Source organism: Gallus gallus, chromosome 5 (assembly GCF_016699485.2).
Source record: "Gallus gallus isolate bGalGal1 chromosome 5, bGalGal1.mat.broiler.GRCg7b, whole genome shotgun sequence".
Taxonomy (NCBI): Eukaryota; Metazoa; Chordata; class Aves; order Galliformes; family Phasianidae; genus Gallus; species Gallus gallus.
This window is the reverse complement of record NC_052536.1, coordinates 10,815,909-10,834,882: the sequence shown is the minus strand read 5'-3', so window position 1 is coordinate 10,834,882 and position 18,974 is coordinate 10,815,909. Positions and strand designations below refer to the sequence as shown.

The 18,974-nt window shown below is 36.0% G+C and overlaps 1 protein-coding gene across 18 annotated transcripts in view; it reads left to right on the top strand.

Moving 5' to 3' along the window:
* SOX6 (SRY-box 6) overlaps window positions 1-18,974 on the top strand; it is a 404,747-nt gene that overhangs the window by 342,850 nt on the left and 42,923 nt on the right. For all 18 annotated transcript variants that reach the window (XM_025150674.3, XM_025150677.3, XM_040700840.2 and 15 more), the window contains 2 exons: window positions 1,349-1,529; window positions 3,193-3,383. In XM_025150674.3, the coding sequence (XP_025006442.1) occupies window positions 1,349-1,529; window positions 3,193-3,383 (372 nt within the window). The remainder of the gene's footprint in view (window positions 1-1,348; window positions 1,530-3,192; window positions 3,384-18,974) is intronic.

Sequence of the window (18,974 nt, the reverse complement as noted above, 5' to 3'; positions counted from 1 at the left end):
ACAGTAAGAAGAATGGAAAAGATGAGATAATGTAGTGTGTTATTGTATTCTGACACTTAGTTTTAAGCTTTGAAATGATCTGTGCTGTGTTGTAATATATAGACGATATTCTCTTATATCCATCACGATTCTACAGAGGGCATATTTTAAATGAGAGACCTATCTTTCTAAGCTCTTTAATTACGGAATATCACTATCTCACAATTTTCCAAATGCCCTGTTTTGCTTAATGTATTAAGCAAAAGGAACAAACCCAAAGAATAGGAATAAGGTTAAGCAGTTTAACACATTAGTAGTGTGAATGGGTCTTCTTCCAAAAGTAACGATTTTTCTCAAATAGTCTTATCTCACATAGCACTGAATCAAGATGTATGCCAAAGACAGAATTTCTTCCACAATGCCTATGAAAAGTATAAGAAAATATGAGTACTGATGCTAGATTTGCATATCCTTCAAAAAAACATTCCTTTTCTTTATGCAAATGAGTATACAGATACAGAAAAGGTTGAATGCAGCAGAAATAACTACAGAATATGGAAATAATTACAGAAGTGTAGAACAATCAAGAAGCAGAATTGCTTTATGTGAAAAAAATCCTGATTTTACATAAATCTGTCAAAAACACATGACATATTTGAATTAAAAAAAAAAAGAAAGAAAAATAGCCAAAATGAAATTTTAGAAAAAATATAAAATATCTTTAAAATGCATAAACTATACATTTTTTACCATAGTAAGTCAAGGAATTTGAATTCACTGGAATACTTTTATTATGAGGGAAGAGTGTAGATGATTTTACTAAACAAAACATGCACTCTAAATAAGATGCATTGAATGTATAAGATAGCAGCAGCATTAAATGTGGGCCAAAGAACTGTCGGGGGCTTCCAAATTATTCTTTCATGGAAGTACGTTTGATTGCTTAGTTTCTAATACATATAAAAATAAGCTACATAACTTAATTTTATAGTGCCAGGAACTTTTCAAACAGAACCAGTGCAAACGCATTACTGAGCTGCTGGAAATTTTAAATAATTCTTTGTAAATGCCCTAGGTTAATTTAGATCTCTGAAAACACATTAGGAAATTAAGCTGTAATGTGAGCTAATTCAAATTTTAATTTGGCAAAAAGAACGATCCAGCCACATAGTTAATGTAAATAGAAGCATAACACAGAAATTAATGAGATTTCCTTTCACTGAATCTTAAAGGAGGCAGATAATTAGCTTCTTTTGTTATTATTGCAGGAGAATGTGATATTGTCTTCGAGGTGTAAAGTAATGCTTGCTTGCAAAATTATGTGTTCATTTGTCTTTCCCTAATAGTTACTTACATTAAACTCTTGCAGGATGAAGCAGCCCAGCCACTGAATCTTTCAGCCCGACCCAAGACAGCTGAACCAGTCAAATCCCCAACATCTCCAACACAGAACCTCTTCCCACCTAGCAAAAGCAGTCCAGTGACAGTGACAAACAAGAGCGGTATCCCCAGCCCCCTTGGTGGATCTCTGGGAAGAGGATCCTCTTTAGGTAACTAATCTGTCCTCGGGAAAGAAGAAAACTGGCAAGTTTTGTGTGTGAAATGCCAGCTTGAATACACTCAGAACTGAATTAAATAGATACTTAGATCTACATTTCTGTTTAAGATGGAGAGAAAATATACAGGAAAGATTTTCAAATAATTTTTGAATGCCAAGGGTTTACAAGAGTAACCGAGATGATGCAGCAGTGATATGCATCCACAGGAAATACAGCAAATAAATATTTAACATATACATACAAGTATATACACAAAATTAAATAAATATGCATACATGAAACACATTTAAGAGAGATTTCAATCAATATCTTCCCCACAAACATCAAATGGAAGCAAACATGCAAAGTTAACTCTTTCATTTTGGCCTCTGGATTAAAGAAGCAAAAAATAGCTTTTCATGTCTGTAGAGCCCGCTTAGGTATTGGACACACAGAAATGATGTTTCATGTGGCTATTTCATTCCAGTGCTACAATGTGCAATACTTAAAATAAGTAAGTTTTCAGTCACTTTATTGAACCAGGGCCAAGGGTCGTTCATTGTCTCAATGGGTTACGATAAACCAGAATTCAGGCAAGAAGGTAAATCCAAATGTGGTTTTTAGCTGTTTAGCCCAAATGTACCATTAGTTTCACCCAGAGTATGGAATTTTTGGACCCATATCCAAACTTCTTTAATTACGAAGTAAAGCTTATTAAGTAATGAAACAAAATTGATCTGAAATCTGTGTATGAAGACTCCCTTAAGCAGTCAAGAAACTGAATCAAGAGCTGTAAAATCTCAGTTATCAGTCCTAAAGTTCAGATAGTAAATTTTAACTGTGCCTAAATACTACAAACCACTTACTCACAATCTACAGCTCAAGTGTACTTGTAAAATATATAGAAACACTTGTGAAAAATGAACAGGTATGTTAAATAAATGCCTTAGATATATAAAAACTGTGATTTGTTCAATTCTGAAAACACTTGGGAGCCTCATGATCTCTGAAAGATCAAGTTTCTGCAGCTAGCTAGCTGGCTATTCTACCTGTCAATATAATTCCAGCTACCACTATGCTAGCTAATATTAGAAAGCAGCATACCAGTTTGAACTCAGAGACCATTCTAGAGAGGTGGATACAGAAGATATGCCTGAAGTGTGAATGGTTTTAATATAAGCCATAAAAACATTTCCCCTCGCTCCTGAAGAAGCCATTGAAACATTGTCAAAAGTTGTCATTATAATGATATTAAGGTGATAATATACCGTGTTTGCCAAAGTAACTGTAAGTGCTCTTTCAGAATCTGTCTGTCTTGTGTAGATTTCACGTCCAAATCAGATTTCTTCATCCTTCTTTGTTCTTTATGTTGTTATCAATACTTTAAAAGCTTCCCACTTAAGCTTCAGATAAATGTTGTGTTAAACATGTTGAATCCATGGTTATACTCAGACACCTCCATATCAGGCTGTGCCATGACTTCAGTGGTTATATTTATAACAAAACAAAAGAACAGTCTTATGAATCAATTCTGTAGATTAATTCAGCCTTCAGACAAACAACCACTACCAACCCTCCTTCTTTTGAAGGGGTTGCAGTTTTAATAGGAACTGAATGATTATGCTGGATTCTAATTTGGGTAATTACCTAAATAAAGTGTGTTCTCTGTTTATAGATATTCTTTCCAGTCTTAATTCACCTGCCCTGTTTGGGGACCAGGACACAGTAATGAAAGCCATTCAGGAGGCTCGGAAAATGAGAGAGCAGATCCAAAGGGAGCAGCAGCAGCAACAGCAGCCACATGGTGTTGATGGAAAATTGCCCTCCATGAATAACATGGGTCTAAACAACTGCAGGAATGAAAAGGTAATGTGTCCCATTGCCACACAGTGCGTCATTCATTCTTTTCTCTGCAAATGGCTTCATATTTTTGTGTAAAATCTTTTTTTACAACTGTTTGCTATCTCCAATTCACTTTAAATACAGCCTGTTGCTTCGCGTTGCTATTCTGCAAACTTCTCTATGTTTGCATGCCAGCGTTCCAAAAACATTCCTATGCACAACATGTGATTAATGTGTAAGCATACCTACAACAATGTGGAAAATGAACTGGTTGAAGCTACCGTTGTTTGTGGTTGCTAGATTTAGAATTGTGCTTTTGAGAATGAGTGGATTTATAAGTATAACAGAAAGGCCAGTTATATACTACCATGGTGAAGGATTACAGTGCTGTTGAATATACTTGAGTGTATTTGAATCTGTGACTCACATTCAACGAAGTATTTAAGTTCAAATCAGTGCTTTTCACTCTTGATTTCAATGGGAAATTAGATATCAAAGTTCTTTGTTCAATTTTGATGGTACTTTCCAGATAGTAAAGTGAAGTGGGTACTATAGTAAAATAGAGATGGTGGTGAGGGAGCATAGCCAGCATCAGACCGAGAAGGACAACATTCAGTGTAGCAAATAGCACAAAGATGAGGGACAGTTTCTATCACACACACTTTAAGGACCATTTAGAGGATAAAAACTCACTTGGAAAATTCTTTGCATCTGTGCTGCCCTTCTGTGTAGCCTTTCCCAGCTCTGCAAGATCTGCTTCAGGAGCAGATCTCTGTGTATATGACAGAGACAGTAAACACTGAATCAGGTAGTTGGCTGAACTGTAGAGCTCACTTTCTGGTGAATGCTGCTACTCTGTTTACTTCCCTAGAGGTGGCTTATGCTGCAAAAGAAAAAAGAAATAATATATTTTTTTTCCACATACAATTTTTACGCCGCTGGCACAAAATCAGTTATATACCACAGAGTAAGGAATTTTTAGTCTAGGCTGAGTATAAGATACAGCAGAATATTAACTATATCTTAAACTGTGAGTTTGATGATTGTATGATCTTTTCTCAACTCACAGGGGAATACTCAGTGAGTAGGCAGATTGTAGGAAGGTGTGGAAAAGAAAGGAAAGGAAATGTTATAAATAGAACTGTCAAAGATTGATGCATAACTTTTAATCCACATTTTGTATTTTATGTTTTTGCTTGATTCTTGGTTCTTTACAGTACTTAAAACAAGAGAAAGGTTTGGCATTTATTGAAAAGATTTGTTAAACTAATGCTACACAGGATTAAAAATACTTTTACAAGACAAATTCAAAGGCTCTTTGAAAAACTCATTTAATACAGATTGGTAGCATTAAAAGTAGAGAAATTAATAACTGACCCAGCAGGCCGTATTCAGACAGAACTCTCCATGTAGAATCAGCGTTTGTCCCTAACTGAGACATAGAGTACTAAAGTTATAAAATAAATGTCACACCTATAATTAGTATTAAGAGTGTATAAAATATGCTTATTTAAAAATGTATTTTATGAGTTTTAGTTGCTTGACATTTAAAAATATCTAACACAGTACAAGGGTTATTGAAAGAATTCTTAACATTTGATTTGACTTTGAAAAGTGAGTATAAAAATGGCATCCACTTACTTTTCAGTTACTGCTCCCTGAGTCTTTTCAGTACTGTGTTTACTTGTTGTATTGTACGAAGTAAGTTTTTATTTTGTCTTTCACTTTTTCAAGAAAAGGAAGTAAATGTTTCAGCGGATGAGGTGAAATGTCTGTTTTTGTACAGATTACTGGCAATGCACATTTCTGATGCATGAGTAGGAACAACGCAGATTCATATGCAGGTTCCACGCTGAGGTTATACATCAGGTAGTGAGAGGAAAAAAAAAGTTTATTTGCAAATTTAGCAGAGTGAATTGGAAGTCTTTGAAAATATAAACAACACAGTTCTGAAATGCTGTCTTCTACCTGAAGTGTTCTCATGGTAACATTTGCAACTATTTAATTCTGAGAATACAACAGCATCAAGGAAAGCTGTTGTTAAATCTCTCAGTGCCTTTATGTAGCCCTGCTAGTTTTGTTTACCGTAGCATGTACTATAGAGTGATATGTCAAAGTAAGAAGAAGTTGCAGTACGTACTCTGGTTTTAGCTTCAGTGTGCTAGTTTGTTATCCTTGCTCTGAAGATGCAAGAAAAGACAAAGCTTACAAAAGAATTGGTTATAAATTAATCTTTTAAAATTACGATAGATCCTGACACTGTAACTTAAAGGAAAAAAGAAGTATTGAGTTAGAGTCACGTATTCTAAGTGAATATATTTATGCTTTGTAGCATGTATAAAATACATTAAGAACAGAAGCATCCTTTGAACCAATAGAATTCTAGAACACTCTTCCCATCCCCCCTCCCCTTCTTTTACCCTCTGCCCTTTCAATTTTTACATTATGATTTCTTTATTATGTATTTCTTTTAGTCTAAAAATTACGAGTAGGATGATCAAAATGAGGGGAGGGAATGACAGATCACTTCAATAAAAAACATAATTTTGAAATAATTGTATGCAAAGAACATAGTGTATAGTTTCTGTCATAATCCCAGTGAAGCTTTGATAACATAGTTGCAAGTCTGGATTGGTTTCTTTTGAAGAATGGGGACGCTATGTTTTCAGGACCAAATTTTCAGAAATTGGCTTCAGGTAATTAGGCATGTATAAATGAGTAGTTAGAAGCTGGCACCAGAAAAAGATGACAAATTAATTGCCTGCAGATGGTTTAAAAAAGCTATTGAGTCTTGGTCAGTTACTGGTCTTCAAGTTCAGATAGCTGGTAATAGTTTGTTGTGCAAATGATGGCGCTTACAAAATGATGTACATAGCTTCAAAGCCTGGGCCTAGGCTTTTTTGAAAACGTGTCATTTAAGTCTCAGAAAACTCGGTATTTGGTTAGAGACACAGAATTGAAAATTGCCTGTGTTCATATTCTGCCGTTCAAACAAAATCTTCTACAAAGCTTTAAAAGTGCTCACAGATATTCACTCATCAGAAAGTACAAAACAAAAATGCGCAGCTCTCTGGCTCAGTCAAACTTTACCATTTGCTAAAGCATTAGCAAATGGTTTGGGTACACTTCAGAGATGATACTATTCTGAGGACATCTACAGTTACAGAGTTATTTCAATTTATGTACACGAGGCAAAAAGTCGTCAGAGCAGAGCTGATTTTTTTACCTTACCTGATGTATGTCAGCTTCAGGTTGACTGAGGAAAGGGGAGAAGCAACTGTGTCAGTGGCTTCACAGAGTAAAGAGAAATACTGGGGAAGGGGAGGGAATGAAGAAAATCCAGAAAATAGGCTACAGCACTCTTTCCACTTGACATGACAGAAGTAAAATTGTCAGAGAATTGTCTTTTTTCAGTGAATATGACTTTCTTCCATGTTTACCTTCAACAAAGAATGAGTGCATTAAAATACTTAAGCAGAATTTGCATTCTAGAGCTATTATTATCTTATTATTTTGGAGGAGTATGATTTCCTAGAAGATTTGTTTTGATTTGATTTAAGGCTTTAACTGAACTGGAAAATACTATGTAATCTGTAATGTAACTGATGATGTATGTATTAAGCATGAAAACACTGACAAAAACACTTCAAAAATCTTTGTAGAAAAAAAAAATACACGTATATGCTAATCGTCATTGGAGAAATATATATTAAGTCGGGATAGAACATATAGCCACTAAATATTCTCACCTCTGGACATGGTCCTGGGCAACCTGATTTCTAGAGGTCCTTTCCAAGCTAAACCATTCTGTAATTCTGTGAAATTGTGACATTATATCTGCTGAACCCACAGATAACCCCAGCCCCCTATTTTCTGACCTGTGAAGCAGATTCACTGAGATTTGAGAAAAAGCAGAATTTAGTAAGATATTTTTATGTTCATATTCCATTCCTATCCTTTTGTAGATTTTCAGACAACTGTTTATTTGCAGTAGGAAACCGGAGTTAGTCCTCAAAATAAATGATGTGGGTCGCCACCTACTTTCTGGGAATTATCATACTTTCGTACCTCTTACAATGAGCCTTTTATTGCTTTCTTATTTCTGAATCAAAGTTTTAAAATTTGAATCCACATAATTTATGCCAAGATAGACCACAGTTTCTATATAAAATGTGAAAATTCTTAAAAATGTATATTATTTACCCACAGAGATGTTACAGTCTATTGATCAAATCCGTGTTTAGGCATTTGGATTTGACTTGATAAGCCATTACGACCCCTTTGGAGGTGATACGCTCTGCTGTATTTGGGGACTGTTAAATATGTGGATTACTGACACAATAGAGTGTAACGACTCCTCTGGAGCTGCTACGCTTCATCATGTATATGAACCTGCTGCACATGCGTGCAAAGTTTGTCTAATAAAAGCACTTTAGGAAGTCTTCGTAGAAAAATTTACTAGTTGTATGAGTATAATCTTCTGCCTGCAGCCCTGCAATGACTCCATCATTGTGTTGTTTATTTTTCAAAAGTAGTACAAGCAGTAACGGATTATGTAGGTGACATTTTTTTCTACCAGCCTTTTTCTCTCCATACATTCAGAATTACAGACAGAGTAACTGTGGAGGCAGGAGAACACTGAGAACGTGAATAAATTGGTCATAAGGGCCTCATGGATTTTTATAAATCTTTATGAATGAGTGGTTTAGATTTGCAAAGACCGATCTTTTACTGTTTGCTATGAGAAAAGCTTTTTTTCCCCCTTTGAATTCTTATTTGCGGGTACTAAATAAGAAGACAGTGCATATATTTCGTTGTACCTGAGGACATAACAGAGGCTGTAAGAATTTCAATTGGATCCTTGCTTCTGTTGATTACATCTTAATTCTACTTGTAATTAGAGGGCAAATACCTTGTAGTTAGGCCAAAAAAAAAAAAGAATGATGATATCAATAGAAAATGACTAGCTTTGCAAAGTTGTTGCTTTTTTATGGTATTGTCTAAAGAGATGTTGTACCAAGTACTGTTCTCACCACAGCTTAAGGAAGGTCCCACCCCCTATAGCTTACACTTAGGTATAATTCAGTGTAAGTTTAAATACGTATTTTCAAGTTCTGTAATAAAAAATGTGAAACTCTATAGAGAGAGAAAAGAAAGCAACTGATTTGTTTAACTCTGAGGGAGCATATTACATCTGTCTAATGAAGAATCTGATTTCGACAGAGACACTGTAACTGGGAAACTGTTTTTCCTGAACACATCGTCCTGGTCTGTCAACACAGCTTTACCTGGGGAGTTTCTGAGATGCAGAAGGATGTACTGCATACATTGCCCTTCACAGTCCCATCATTTTACAACAGATAAATGACTTGTGTGAGCTAGATGCCCCAGAATAGGAAAAACTTTCAAATACAAATAGCAGCAGTCCTCATCATTCTTAAACATGTCCTTTATACACTACTATGGCAATTTAGTAATCTTCTTGTGGCTGTAAATAATGTGTGTAAGCAAGGTTTTTTCTTATACCGGGTGTCCAAAGTTTACTTCCTAAAGCTGTGTCTGAGTACCACTATTTTAGAATTTCAAAAAATGCTTTTTTTTTCCCTCAATTTTTCCAAAATATTTTGAAATAACTTTGCAGTTTCCTTTTGAGGCTTAACACTTACCCTGGCTACATGAAAAACCTGCATTAGCTATAATGCTTTCCCTAATAATTTGGAAAGAAAACTGGTTCCTCCAGTAAAAATGTTCTGAAATAGCTGCAGTGTAGGAAATCTGAAGATTTTCCCCATGGCAGACGAGCAAGTTTGTTAGTATCTATGTATGACTGTCTATTTTTAGTGAAATTCAGTACTTTTGTATCCTTCTCCAGCACTATTTGTGATTGTTTGGGCAATTCAGAATTTCAGCTGATGTAATACTGCCCCCTTTTATTAGAACTGGAAAACATGTGGGACTTCAAGTATTTAGCTTTGTAGCTGGAGAAAATCTGTTTGTTGATGCTGTTGCTTCCAATATTTGAAATTGGATGATAAGATAAAGCATGAAATTAATAAAACAAGGCAGGAGAGGAAAAAAACTAACAATGCCAAGCAACTTTTTTGCTGGATATATTGTCTGTGCTGTGACCGGTCTTCCTAGGCAGCCTATCGCACCAGGGAAATCCGTGCTGTGTTTCTGAGAAGTTCAGGATGTTGATGGGTTTTTCTCTTATATGAATTTTGCATATGCTTGCACTGCTTTTCTGCATCAGTGTATTTCTAAGGTAACAATAGGACACAGTGTGCACTGTCTTTTTCCTTTTTTAGAACATTTATTCTAGGGCCTGATCAGGAATTAAACACACCGTTGAAGAGCTGGGTGAATTTTAGATCCCTCAAACAAGGAGAAGTGCGGCAGTGAATTTATCTTTACAATTAGAACTTCCAAATGTAATTTGAAATGAAATGCAAAGCAGAGCTTTGTGGGAAAAAACCCTAATCCCTGTGTCTCCAACCATATTTTTTAAAGAGAAATGTTTCCATTAAAAACAAACAAGGAAAAAAAGGTGACTTCTGATCTAACCCTGAAGCCTGTAATATATCACTAGCTTTCGCAGATATCACAGGAAATAAAATCAGGCTTAGAAATTCTCCCAATGTTTAAAGAAATGTTTTATCTGATTTCTCTGTATTTAGTGAGGAAGGTGATGGAATTTGTAACTTCAGATGCACAGAGGGGTCGAATACAGCCCTAACATTGGTACTCAGATTATAAGAGTTATGGGAGGAAAATGCCACTGCCAACATTAGCCCCTGTATAAGAACATAGCTCCATTATCAAGGCTGCGTTTATAATGGAAACCAGGTGCAGAACGCTGTGGGTATGAAATCTTGTCAAGCCTGTTCCTCAAACTTGAGAGATAGAAATATTAAAGCTGCACATGGAACGTTCACTTCCTGTCTGTATGTAACGTTAGGATCCAGTCTGTAGTGATTGCACACTCCTACTCAAATACTGCTATTTACACGTACATCAATAAATTTGTACTCACACCTACCAGTATACCACTAATATATTTTTTCAGGTTTCTTTTATGCTATGTGTGGAAAGACATAAAAATAATGTATTTGCAATTTGCACATTAAAAATACATGTTCACTCAAACTCTGGAATTGACAATGAGAAGACAAAAAGAAACAGTGTAAAATCTCTGGCATATGTAGGTCATCTAAATTTACAGATAAGTTAGCTTTGGTGCCAGCTTACTGTGGATCCAGTTTTGCACCGATTGAAGCTTTTACTGTACAGATCCATCTTTTTAAGCCTCTTAGTCAACTTATTTTCCAAAATTACCTCGAGTAGGCAGGTTGTGCATTTGCGCTATGATATATTACATGTGCAATTAAATGCTTAGTTCCCTAAATTATGTAGTGTCGGATTAAAATAAAATCTACGTTATTTGTCTATTGATCAGCTAAGTGAGAAAATGCAATCTTTATGAAGTATAAATTGCTGAAACTTTATTGGACCATAAATAAATAAATAAATAAATAAAGACCAGTAGTGATGTACAAATTTAAGAAATTAAAACAAAATACACCTGAAGAACCAGTATGAAACACTGTTAGCTGTACACACACAGACACACACAGTATATCGAATAAAACTCCCATGTTAGCTGAGGTTTTTAAGTTTCTGATTGCTTCCAGCTCAGTCACAAAATCACTTAGTAGGAAAATATTATTTCCAGGAAGGAAAGATGCTCTTTTGGTATAAGTTGCTAGTTTTGCCATTGTGTATTGACTAACAGAGTTATTGCCACTACCTACACTTAACAGTATACTTGTATGGAGGCTGAACACAACTACGGTGTTTTACTTCTGTTGTCAGAGCTACTTGGAGGGATGCATAGCTGCATGTTTTAGAACTCATTAATAATAACGTTGATTGTAATAATAATAAAAGGAGCGGCTGACCCACTTCTCCTCTCCATTTTCTATCACAAGAAAAAATGTCAAATACATTGCTTTCTCCCTTGCTTGGGATATTTCCTGTGGAAAGGATAAAAGTTTGTCCTCCTTTGGTCTTCTCCCTTAAATCCTGAAGCAGCAAAAAATCCCAAAGGAGCAGAATTTGATGAAAATGGGTCCCAGAAAAATTTGCTCAAATCAACAGGGATAATTTTTCCAGGTGGATGATGTTGTACCATAAAGGATATTACGACTATAATAGCATAATGATTGTATCTTCTTACGTACAATCCATTTTTAAGCTACTTGGGAGACTTTGCAGATATGTACTGAAATTTGTCCCATGTTTTTGTTTTGCTTCTCCACAAACAATAAAGTTAGGTTGAAAATTACTGTTCAAACATAAATTCTCTGGGACAGGAATGTATTCATTGATTTAAGTTGTGAATCAGAGTGGTAACTGCACAATCCTATCACATCACTTCTTCAAATGTCCTGAGAAGTACAGAATACATATTGCATTTGCATATTATTTCACACTTAGATATGAGCACAGGCATCCACAAAGTTACTGCCATTTATTTCCAAGCTCTCCGTATGTTTGGCTCTAAGTAAATGTACAGCACTGAATACATTGCCAATATACTTCTGTTAACTGCAGTAGATTAAGCAAAGATAAATTAGGATTACTTTGTCTGATGTTCATTACTTTCTAAAATTGAAGATGCCTCCTATTTCTCAGGTGTCACTAGGCTGCATCAATAGATATGATAAATAGAAATACATTCTCTGTTGTAGGATATTTACTCAGCTGCCTGTCTGTGGGACTGTATGCTAGTTTGTACTGACTTAACTCTTTTGCTTCTAACAAAAGAATAAGCATGCTAGCAGGTAACATTTTTATCATCTCACAAAGAGTTGAGAACGTAAGGCTAAAACAGTGTCTGCAGTGATGATTTGAGATCTGATTAATGGAATTTGGCCTTGCTTATTTCTTCATTTTCTTTTCACCTCCTGTTCATTAAAAAAAATAAGTAGGTTCTGACTGAGCACCCACTCCAAACTCTGTGTTGACCAGATGAGGATCACGGGATCAGGGAAAATTTCTATCCCCTGATACAGTGCTGATGCTATTTAAAGATCTTTACAGCAGCTCTGTGAACTTTGTGGCAGTTTAATTTAGGGATCCTGCAGAGCTTGCTGCTTTGTGCCTTTCCACTGCCAGTTTTTTTTTTTCCTACCAATGGCATGCCAGAGGCAGGTTCATCTTTTTTTCTATGAAGATGAAGGTAATGGATGCAGGAATTGATAGATACAAGTAAAGGCTTTCTACTACCTGAGAGGCCTTCTAGCTGAGGGAATTCCCAGTTGCTTTTTGCAGGTAGTTTAAGGCAATGTTGCACTACTTACCATTGAGGCAGGCATTAAAAACAATGTAATTTGTAATAGGTGACCAACTAGAGCATAAATCACAAGCAGCTTACTATTGAGCACTTAAGTGCATAGTTCATGCATAACTCACAAGTTAGATTGTTTGAACACTTATAAGTTACTTATACATGTATAGAATTTGCTGATCCTCCGGGAATACTTTGAAAAGAAGAAGGACTGTATTTGTTGAGTTAAATTGTTCACTTCATGTAGCTTGTCCATCTGTAGTCACATAATACCAACTCCAGAAAGAGTTCTATCTCAATTGGAAGTGTGTAACAGGGTAATAAATGATTTTCAACATCAGATTACTCATACTAAAATCATGTTCAAGTCATAGTTAGCTGTTATAACGCTGCTTAAGACCTGAAGTATGCCACAAGCTGAAATTGCCCAGATTATATCCTGAAAATCTACAGACAACATTAATTTCTCAGTATTTCAGTTTTATGCCTGTGGCCTCTAACATGTTGCAAATGCTTCAATGAGAAAGGCTGGAAAAACATATCAAATTTCTGTTCTCTTCCACTTGCTGACATTCATTAACTGAGGGAGAAACTGAGACAAGCTTTTGGAAAGATCTCCTGTTTGCCTCCACCTATTCCAAAGCAATTTATTAAACAGCTAGTAAGAGAAGTGAACATGTGTGGTTCAATGTCAGACCCGTGTTCAGGTAGCTTTGCATGTTTTCACTGTTACTTTGTGAAAAAGCTTCTTGGACTGTCAGGCAATAGATGCATTCTCATTGCTATTTTCTTTGCATCCCTGAGTTAAATTCTTAAGAGACAGTTTCATTATATGATTGCTATTCAGATGAACCTTATTTTATATACATGTACATTTTTGCTTAGTGCATCCTATTTTTACATGCTTCCTCCCTTTCTAAAGCCCGGAAACAATCTTTGCTATATTTCAGATGCCAGTACAAATTGAAGCTATCACTGGGAGGATGTGCATTAGAACTGTACACAAAGTGAGTCATTGACACATCATATACTGTAAAACTTTGTTCCATCAAGGGTTCATGAGGTTGCCAGAGCATATTCAATTGCCAGCTCCTCACCAGAATTCCGTTCGTCACCTGCTACCAGTCAATCTCTTTGAATACTCATAAATAAGATTAGGTTGTCTGGCTGCACTCTTCCTCCCAAAGAAATCTTCTTTATCAACGGATTACCTTTATGCCCTTTTTTGCATAACTCATGTATTTTATTCTTCAGAATCATGCTACAGATCATGCTACATCATAGCTGTTAAACACCTTATTGATAAAATATCAACATTTTGTTTTCTTTTAGAAAATACATCATGTTGTTCTGCATTTTTGCTCCCACCCTCATTTCCTCAAGCATTATTTCTCTTTCTTTGCAAAGAAGAGGCTAATAAGTTAATTTTCACAGTTGTAGACTGACATTATATAGACGAGGACACCTATCAGTCCTTTGCACTAAACAGCATACCCCACTACAAAGGATTTCCATTCCATTCAGTGCAAAAGCCATCTGTAGTTTCTCAGTATATACTCACCAGCATGGATAGACAACAATAATAAGCTGCAGTCTGAGAAATTTGTAATAAATATGTGAATTAACTATCAGAGAAGAAGAGGAAGTGTACTGCCTTATCAGCTGATTTCCATTTATTCCCAGTTGTGCTGTGTTACTGTAGCTATTTGAGAATATGTGTAAGGACAATATACTGAATCCAGTAAAAAGAAGGAAAAAAAACCAATATGATTTCCTGTTCACGACCCCTACTTAAGCTCTCTTAATGTAAAGCATTTGCTATACTGAGGGTGGATTTCAGTGCGGGTGCCTCTGAATCAGGACCTACATTACTTATTCATCCTTCACATGTTTTGAGATTCCAGTCCTCTGGTATTAGGAGTACAGCTTGGATCTCCTTTTTTCATCTCCCTGTTCCTGTTCTTCTTTTCTACTGCTTACCCTCAATGTGCTTTTGCTGGTACTCTTGTAAAATCTTAACAAGATAACATCTTCATATTGCTGTTGTGTGTCACATCTTAATAGAATAGCATGCAATTTCCACAGTAGAATTCCCACTAGCATCTTACATGGTGAAAAGTGACGATTGTTTCACACATTTCTCTGTACAGTGGGTGTGTTCTATGTACAACTATTCTTATTGTCACAAAACCTGCCTTTTTCTTGGGTTCAGGACTAAGCTGAACACAAACCCATTCTCATAAGCAGAATACACATTTTATCATGTTTCTGATTGCTTAGAGGTAGGAAAAGAATAGAGATAAAATGGAAAACTTCATTATAAGATAATCAGTTGTGGGTTTTTTTTCTCTAATATTTATATTTTATTAGTGATGGAAGAATTAATTTAGGATCCAGCCCTTTAGGCTGTGCTTTTAACCAAACTAAAACATGTAATAGTTCTGACATGAAGATCTTGAATAGAGTGTGAAAGGCAACAGCAGCCAGGTTCCACACGCTGCCTTTCCAGTTCAAGGAGGTTCTTCACCCTTCCACTGGGCTGCAGCTTACTGACTCTTCAAGGACACAATAATATAGGCAACTCTGCTTTGAAAGTGACAAAACATGGCTTCAAAAACAAGAAGTCACCTCTGCCTTTTTTTCAAGCTGAAACATTTCACTGTTTGAGTTTTCAGTGTAACCCCTCAAACAGCTGGATTGGAAGAATTAAAGGATTATGAACTGTGTGTGTCAGAAAGCAGTAGGTTGGAAGGTGATGGATGGGACAACTTTGCACTGCTGCAGACAGTGTCTCTGAAGCTGTGCTTTGAATGCAGTGTAAGAAATAAGACTAAGGGAGAGCACAGGTAGAAATATGAAGGTCCTGTAGTTTGAATAGTACGTATACAACCAGATAGCTTCAGAGTATATAGTTCTTTCCTGCCTTTTGGCATAATCCCTTTCAGTTCTCCCAATATATAATAATTTGCAATTCCTCTTATGTCTCTGTTTCTAAACCCTACGAAGAGGCAAACCCGAGCCTTGCTGTTTGCATTCTTCTGATATCAAAGGCTCCTATCCCACTGGGGCTCTTAGCCATAGGAGAGGTTTGAGGGAGGGGAAAGAGATGTTTTTCCTCCTTTGCTGCTCCACAAGACTGGAAGGTGGTGAGAGACGAGGGAGACGACAGTAGATTTTAAAGTTCAAAATGGGAGCTGGGATGTTACTGGTGCCCGAGTCTAGCTTGTATTAGCTGCCTGTCACTGCTACTCTTAGTAGCGGGGTTGGAGGTGAGCGGAGGCTAGTACCTGATGATGCAGAGTACCCATCCTCTCAGGGATTTAGCAAGATCCCTGGTCATTCTGTTTACACAGAAGTCCACAACCTAAAGATACCTTCTCCCATATTTAGTTAGCTGTGTAAGGATATTTTTCTTTATGTTTAAAGTCTGTCATACAGTTTTACAGGAAGTATTTGTTTATTTTTCAAATTAGCTGAGCAGGAGAATTAGCTAAACAGAGATGGATTTAGAGATCAGCACAATGCAGCAAGATTAAAAAACCCTTTCCATCTGAATTAATGAATTTCAGATTGCTTTTCACAAACTAGTTTTTCAGAAGTCATCTGTGAAAGCTTGTATAAAGAATTTTTAAAGGTAACTTAATGGGATGGAGAAAAGGTTTAAAATTATCTACTGGGGCTGTTGCAGGAGATATTAAATATTGATTTATCTTGGAGTAAGAATCTTACTAAAGAGTGAGGCTTGTAGTCAGATCAATTTATCTGGAATACAAACTCTATCGCTGTATTTAGTACAATGTCAACATGAATCTTAAACAAATGGATATGAAAGGTTGAGCATTTAATCTAAATCAATTGGCTCTCCAAATCTTCAATTAAAAAAAAAAATTGTAACACTTCAAAATGAACTGCTCCTAAAAGTTCCAGGTGGTTTGTATTATGAAAAAGAAAAGCTTCATTTAGTAAGTTCATACTATATCATACCCCTCTCCTGTGCATCTTGTTGCAACCAGGAGCAAAAATCTGCAGTTCAAGGCTTTTGCACATCTTAAGTTTTTAATACTCCAAACTCTTTTGAAAACCCAATGTAAATCATTCAAGTAATCTGGCAAATAACACTGCAAGCAATTTTCTGCTACTTGCCACTGCTACTGCGCTGCCAAGCTTTTGGTCATAATACAAAATTTGGCTCGGCACATACTTAACCAACTAAAACTGATTATGTTCCCTTCTCAGACATAAATAGATGCCAGTATGCCAGCTAGTGGTGTTGGCTAAAATATTTTTCAGAATGTATGAGTGTAAATAGGCCTGCAGTACGAAATCCTTTATTCAAGTGTGACATCAAAGCAATGCTTCTCGGATAATTCAAGTGTTACATTTGCTTTTGTTTGTACTGTTTTCTTTAAACATATTCATTAGACAAGAGCAGAGTCTTTAATGTTCCATGACTGAAAAATCCATCAAATAGATTTACGATGGAGGCACTGTGGCATAACAGCCAGTGGACTGGCCTAATGTTCAGTAGTCCTGGGTTCAGTTCGCAGCTTAATCATTGACTTTCTGGGTAACTAGAAGATAATAATTTCCCCTCTCAGTGCTTGGAGATACTGTTACCAACTTTTTTTCTAAACTGGTTTGGGTTCCACTGCTGCACAGTGGTAGGTATTATGATTGTTTACATGTACAGTGGTAAAAGGCTCCAAAATATTGATTGCTTCCCCAGGATGTTATTATTCTCTTTCCTGTATGAAAGAAGTAGAAAATGTGAACACAGCTATGGAGTATACAAATATACAAAGAAGTAAGGGAGGTATGAAACAGGAAATTCCCTCTTACTCACTGATTGTATTTGTCCTCAGAGTAGCAAAAATCTTCCGCTGGAATGAGGTGTTGGAATGTTCCTTCAGATAATTATATGAGCTTTTCTATATATGTCATCTAGCATGGATGAATGAGGACAGGGAAAAAGAAAGAAAAACATCATTTTAAATGCTGAGAGATGTATGTAGGACCCAGCCTACACTGATGCTGAAAAAAAAGTGGTCAAAAACAGGTCATAGGTGGGACATAAGTGGCTTATATGCTCAGTGGGTGAAACTGCTGGTTTTGAAATGCCCGTCCAAGATGCGTTGTTACGATAAAAGAGCATTTTCTAAATTGTCATTGTTGCATTGATCTGAAGAGTATTTTAATAGATATCTTATGTGGGGAATTTAAAACAAGCTTTTTATGATGAAAGCAAAACAATGTTTATAAAATCATTCTACTTTAAATGAAAAGCTAGAGAATGGATTTTTGCCAGTAGCATTAGCTATAGATAACTAGCAGTTTTGTCTTTGTATATTGCAGTAGTAAAACCACATAATTTTTTCAGCCTGTAGGTAGTCATTTTGCATTTAAGATGTTTTCAGGTGTAAGGGTTCCTGGACTCTGCATGAAAAAATATGCATAGCCTTCAGTTACCCTTATGAAGTACCTTCTCTCTTACATTATTTTGATTTTTTCCTCCTGTATGGATGAGTAGCTTCTTCCGTCCAATGTAAATCTTGACAAGTTTCCAGGAAGTAAGTATTTTCATGTATTTGCTTGTTGGATATAAAAATTGGAACCTTTATCCTGTTTTATTACTTGTTTTTTGGTTCTTGTGTATATGTGTGTGTGTGTGTTTGTGTGTGATAAATTTATAGAGTTTGGGTTGCTTTTTACTTGAGTACAGATCTTAAAATCATAATTTTTGTATAACGTAGCTCTGGTTGTGTTAGAAAGATAAGTAAGTAAATAAGGCAGTTTCACTGACAGAGTTGTTCCTTTGCCTTCAACTAGGCCACTGTGGATGCAAGATATTGCCTGCTAACAGCACTGTGTCCTTGGTTTCCTATTGTTTTATATCTAAACAAAAATAATACTCCTCCACACTCAAAGGCTTTAAGCTTTCCTTGCTCAAAAGGAAAAAAGAGTAATCAAAGAAGAGAAAGTATCTCTCTTAGCCTGGGAAGAAGTTGTTTAATTTTTATCGTCAGATTTAGTGTAAGCATACAAGAACTATACACTTTAGCCTTTATTCAGTGAAGTGCATTAGACCATGCTTAATATAAGCACGTAAGTATTTTCCTGGAGTTTAGTAACGGCTATTCATGTACACATGGCCTGTGTTGGAATGAACTGAAAGGGCTCAGTACCTTACGAACTTAAGGACTATATGCACCTGCAAGAATTTGCAACTTGCTGTTTTTTTTTCTCTTGAATGAAGATTAAAGACAGGA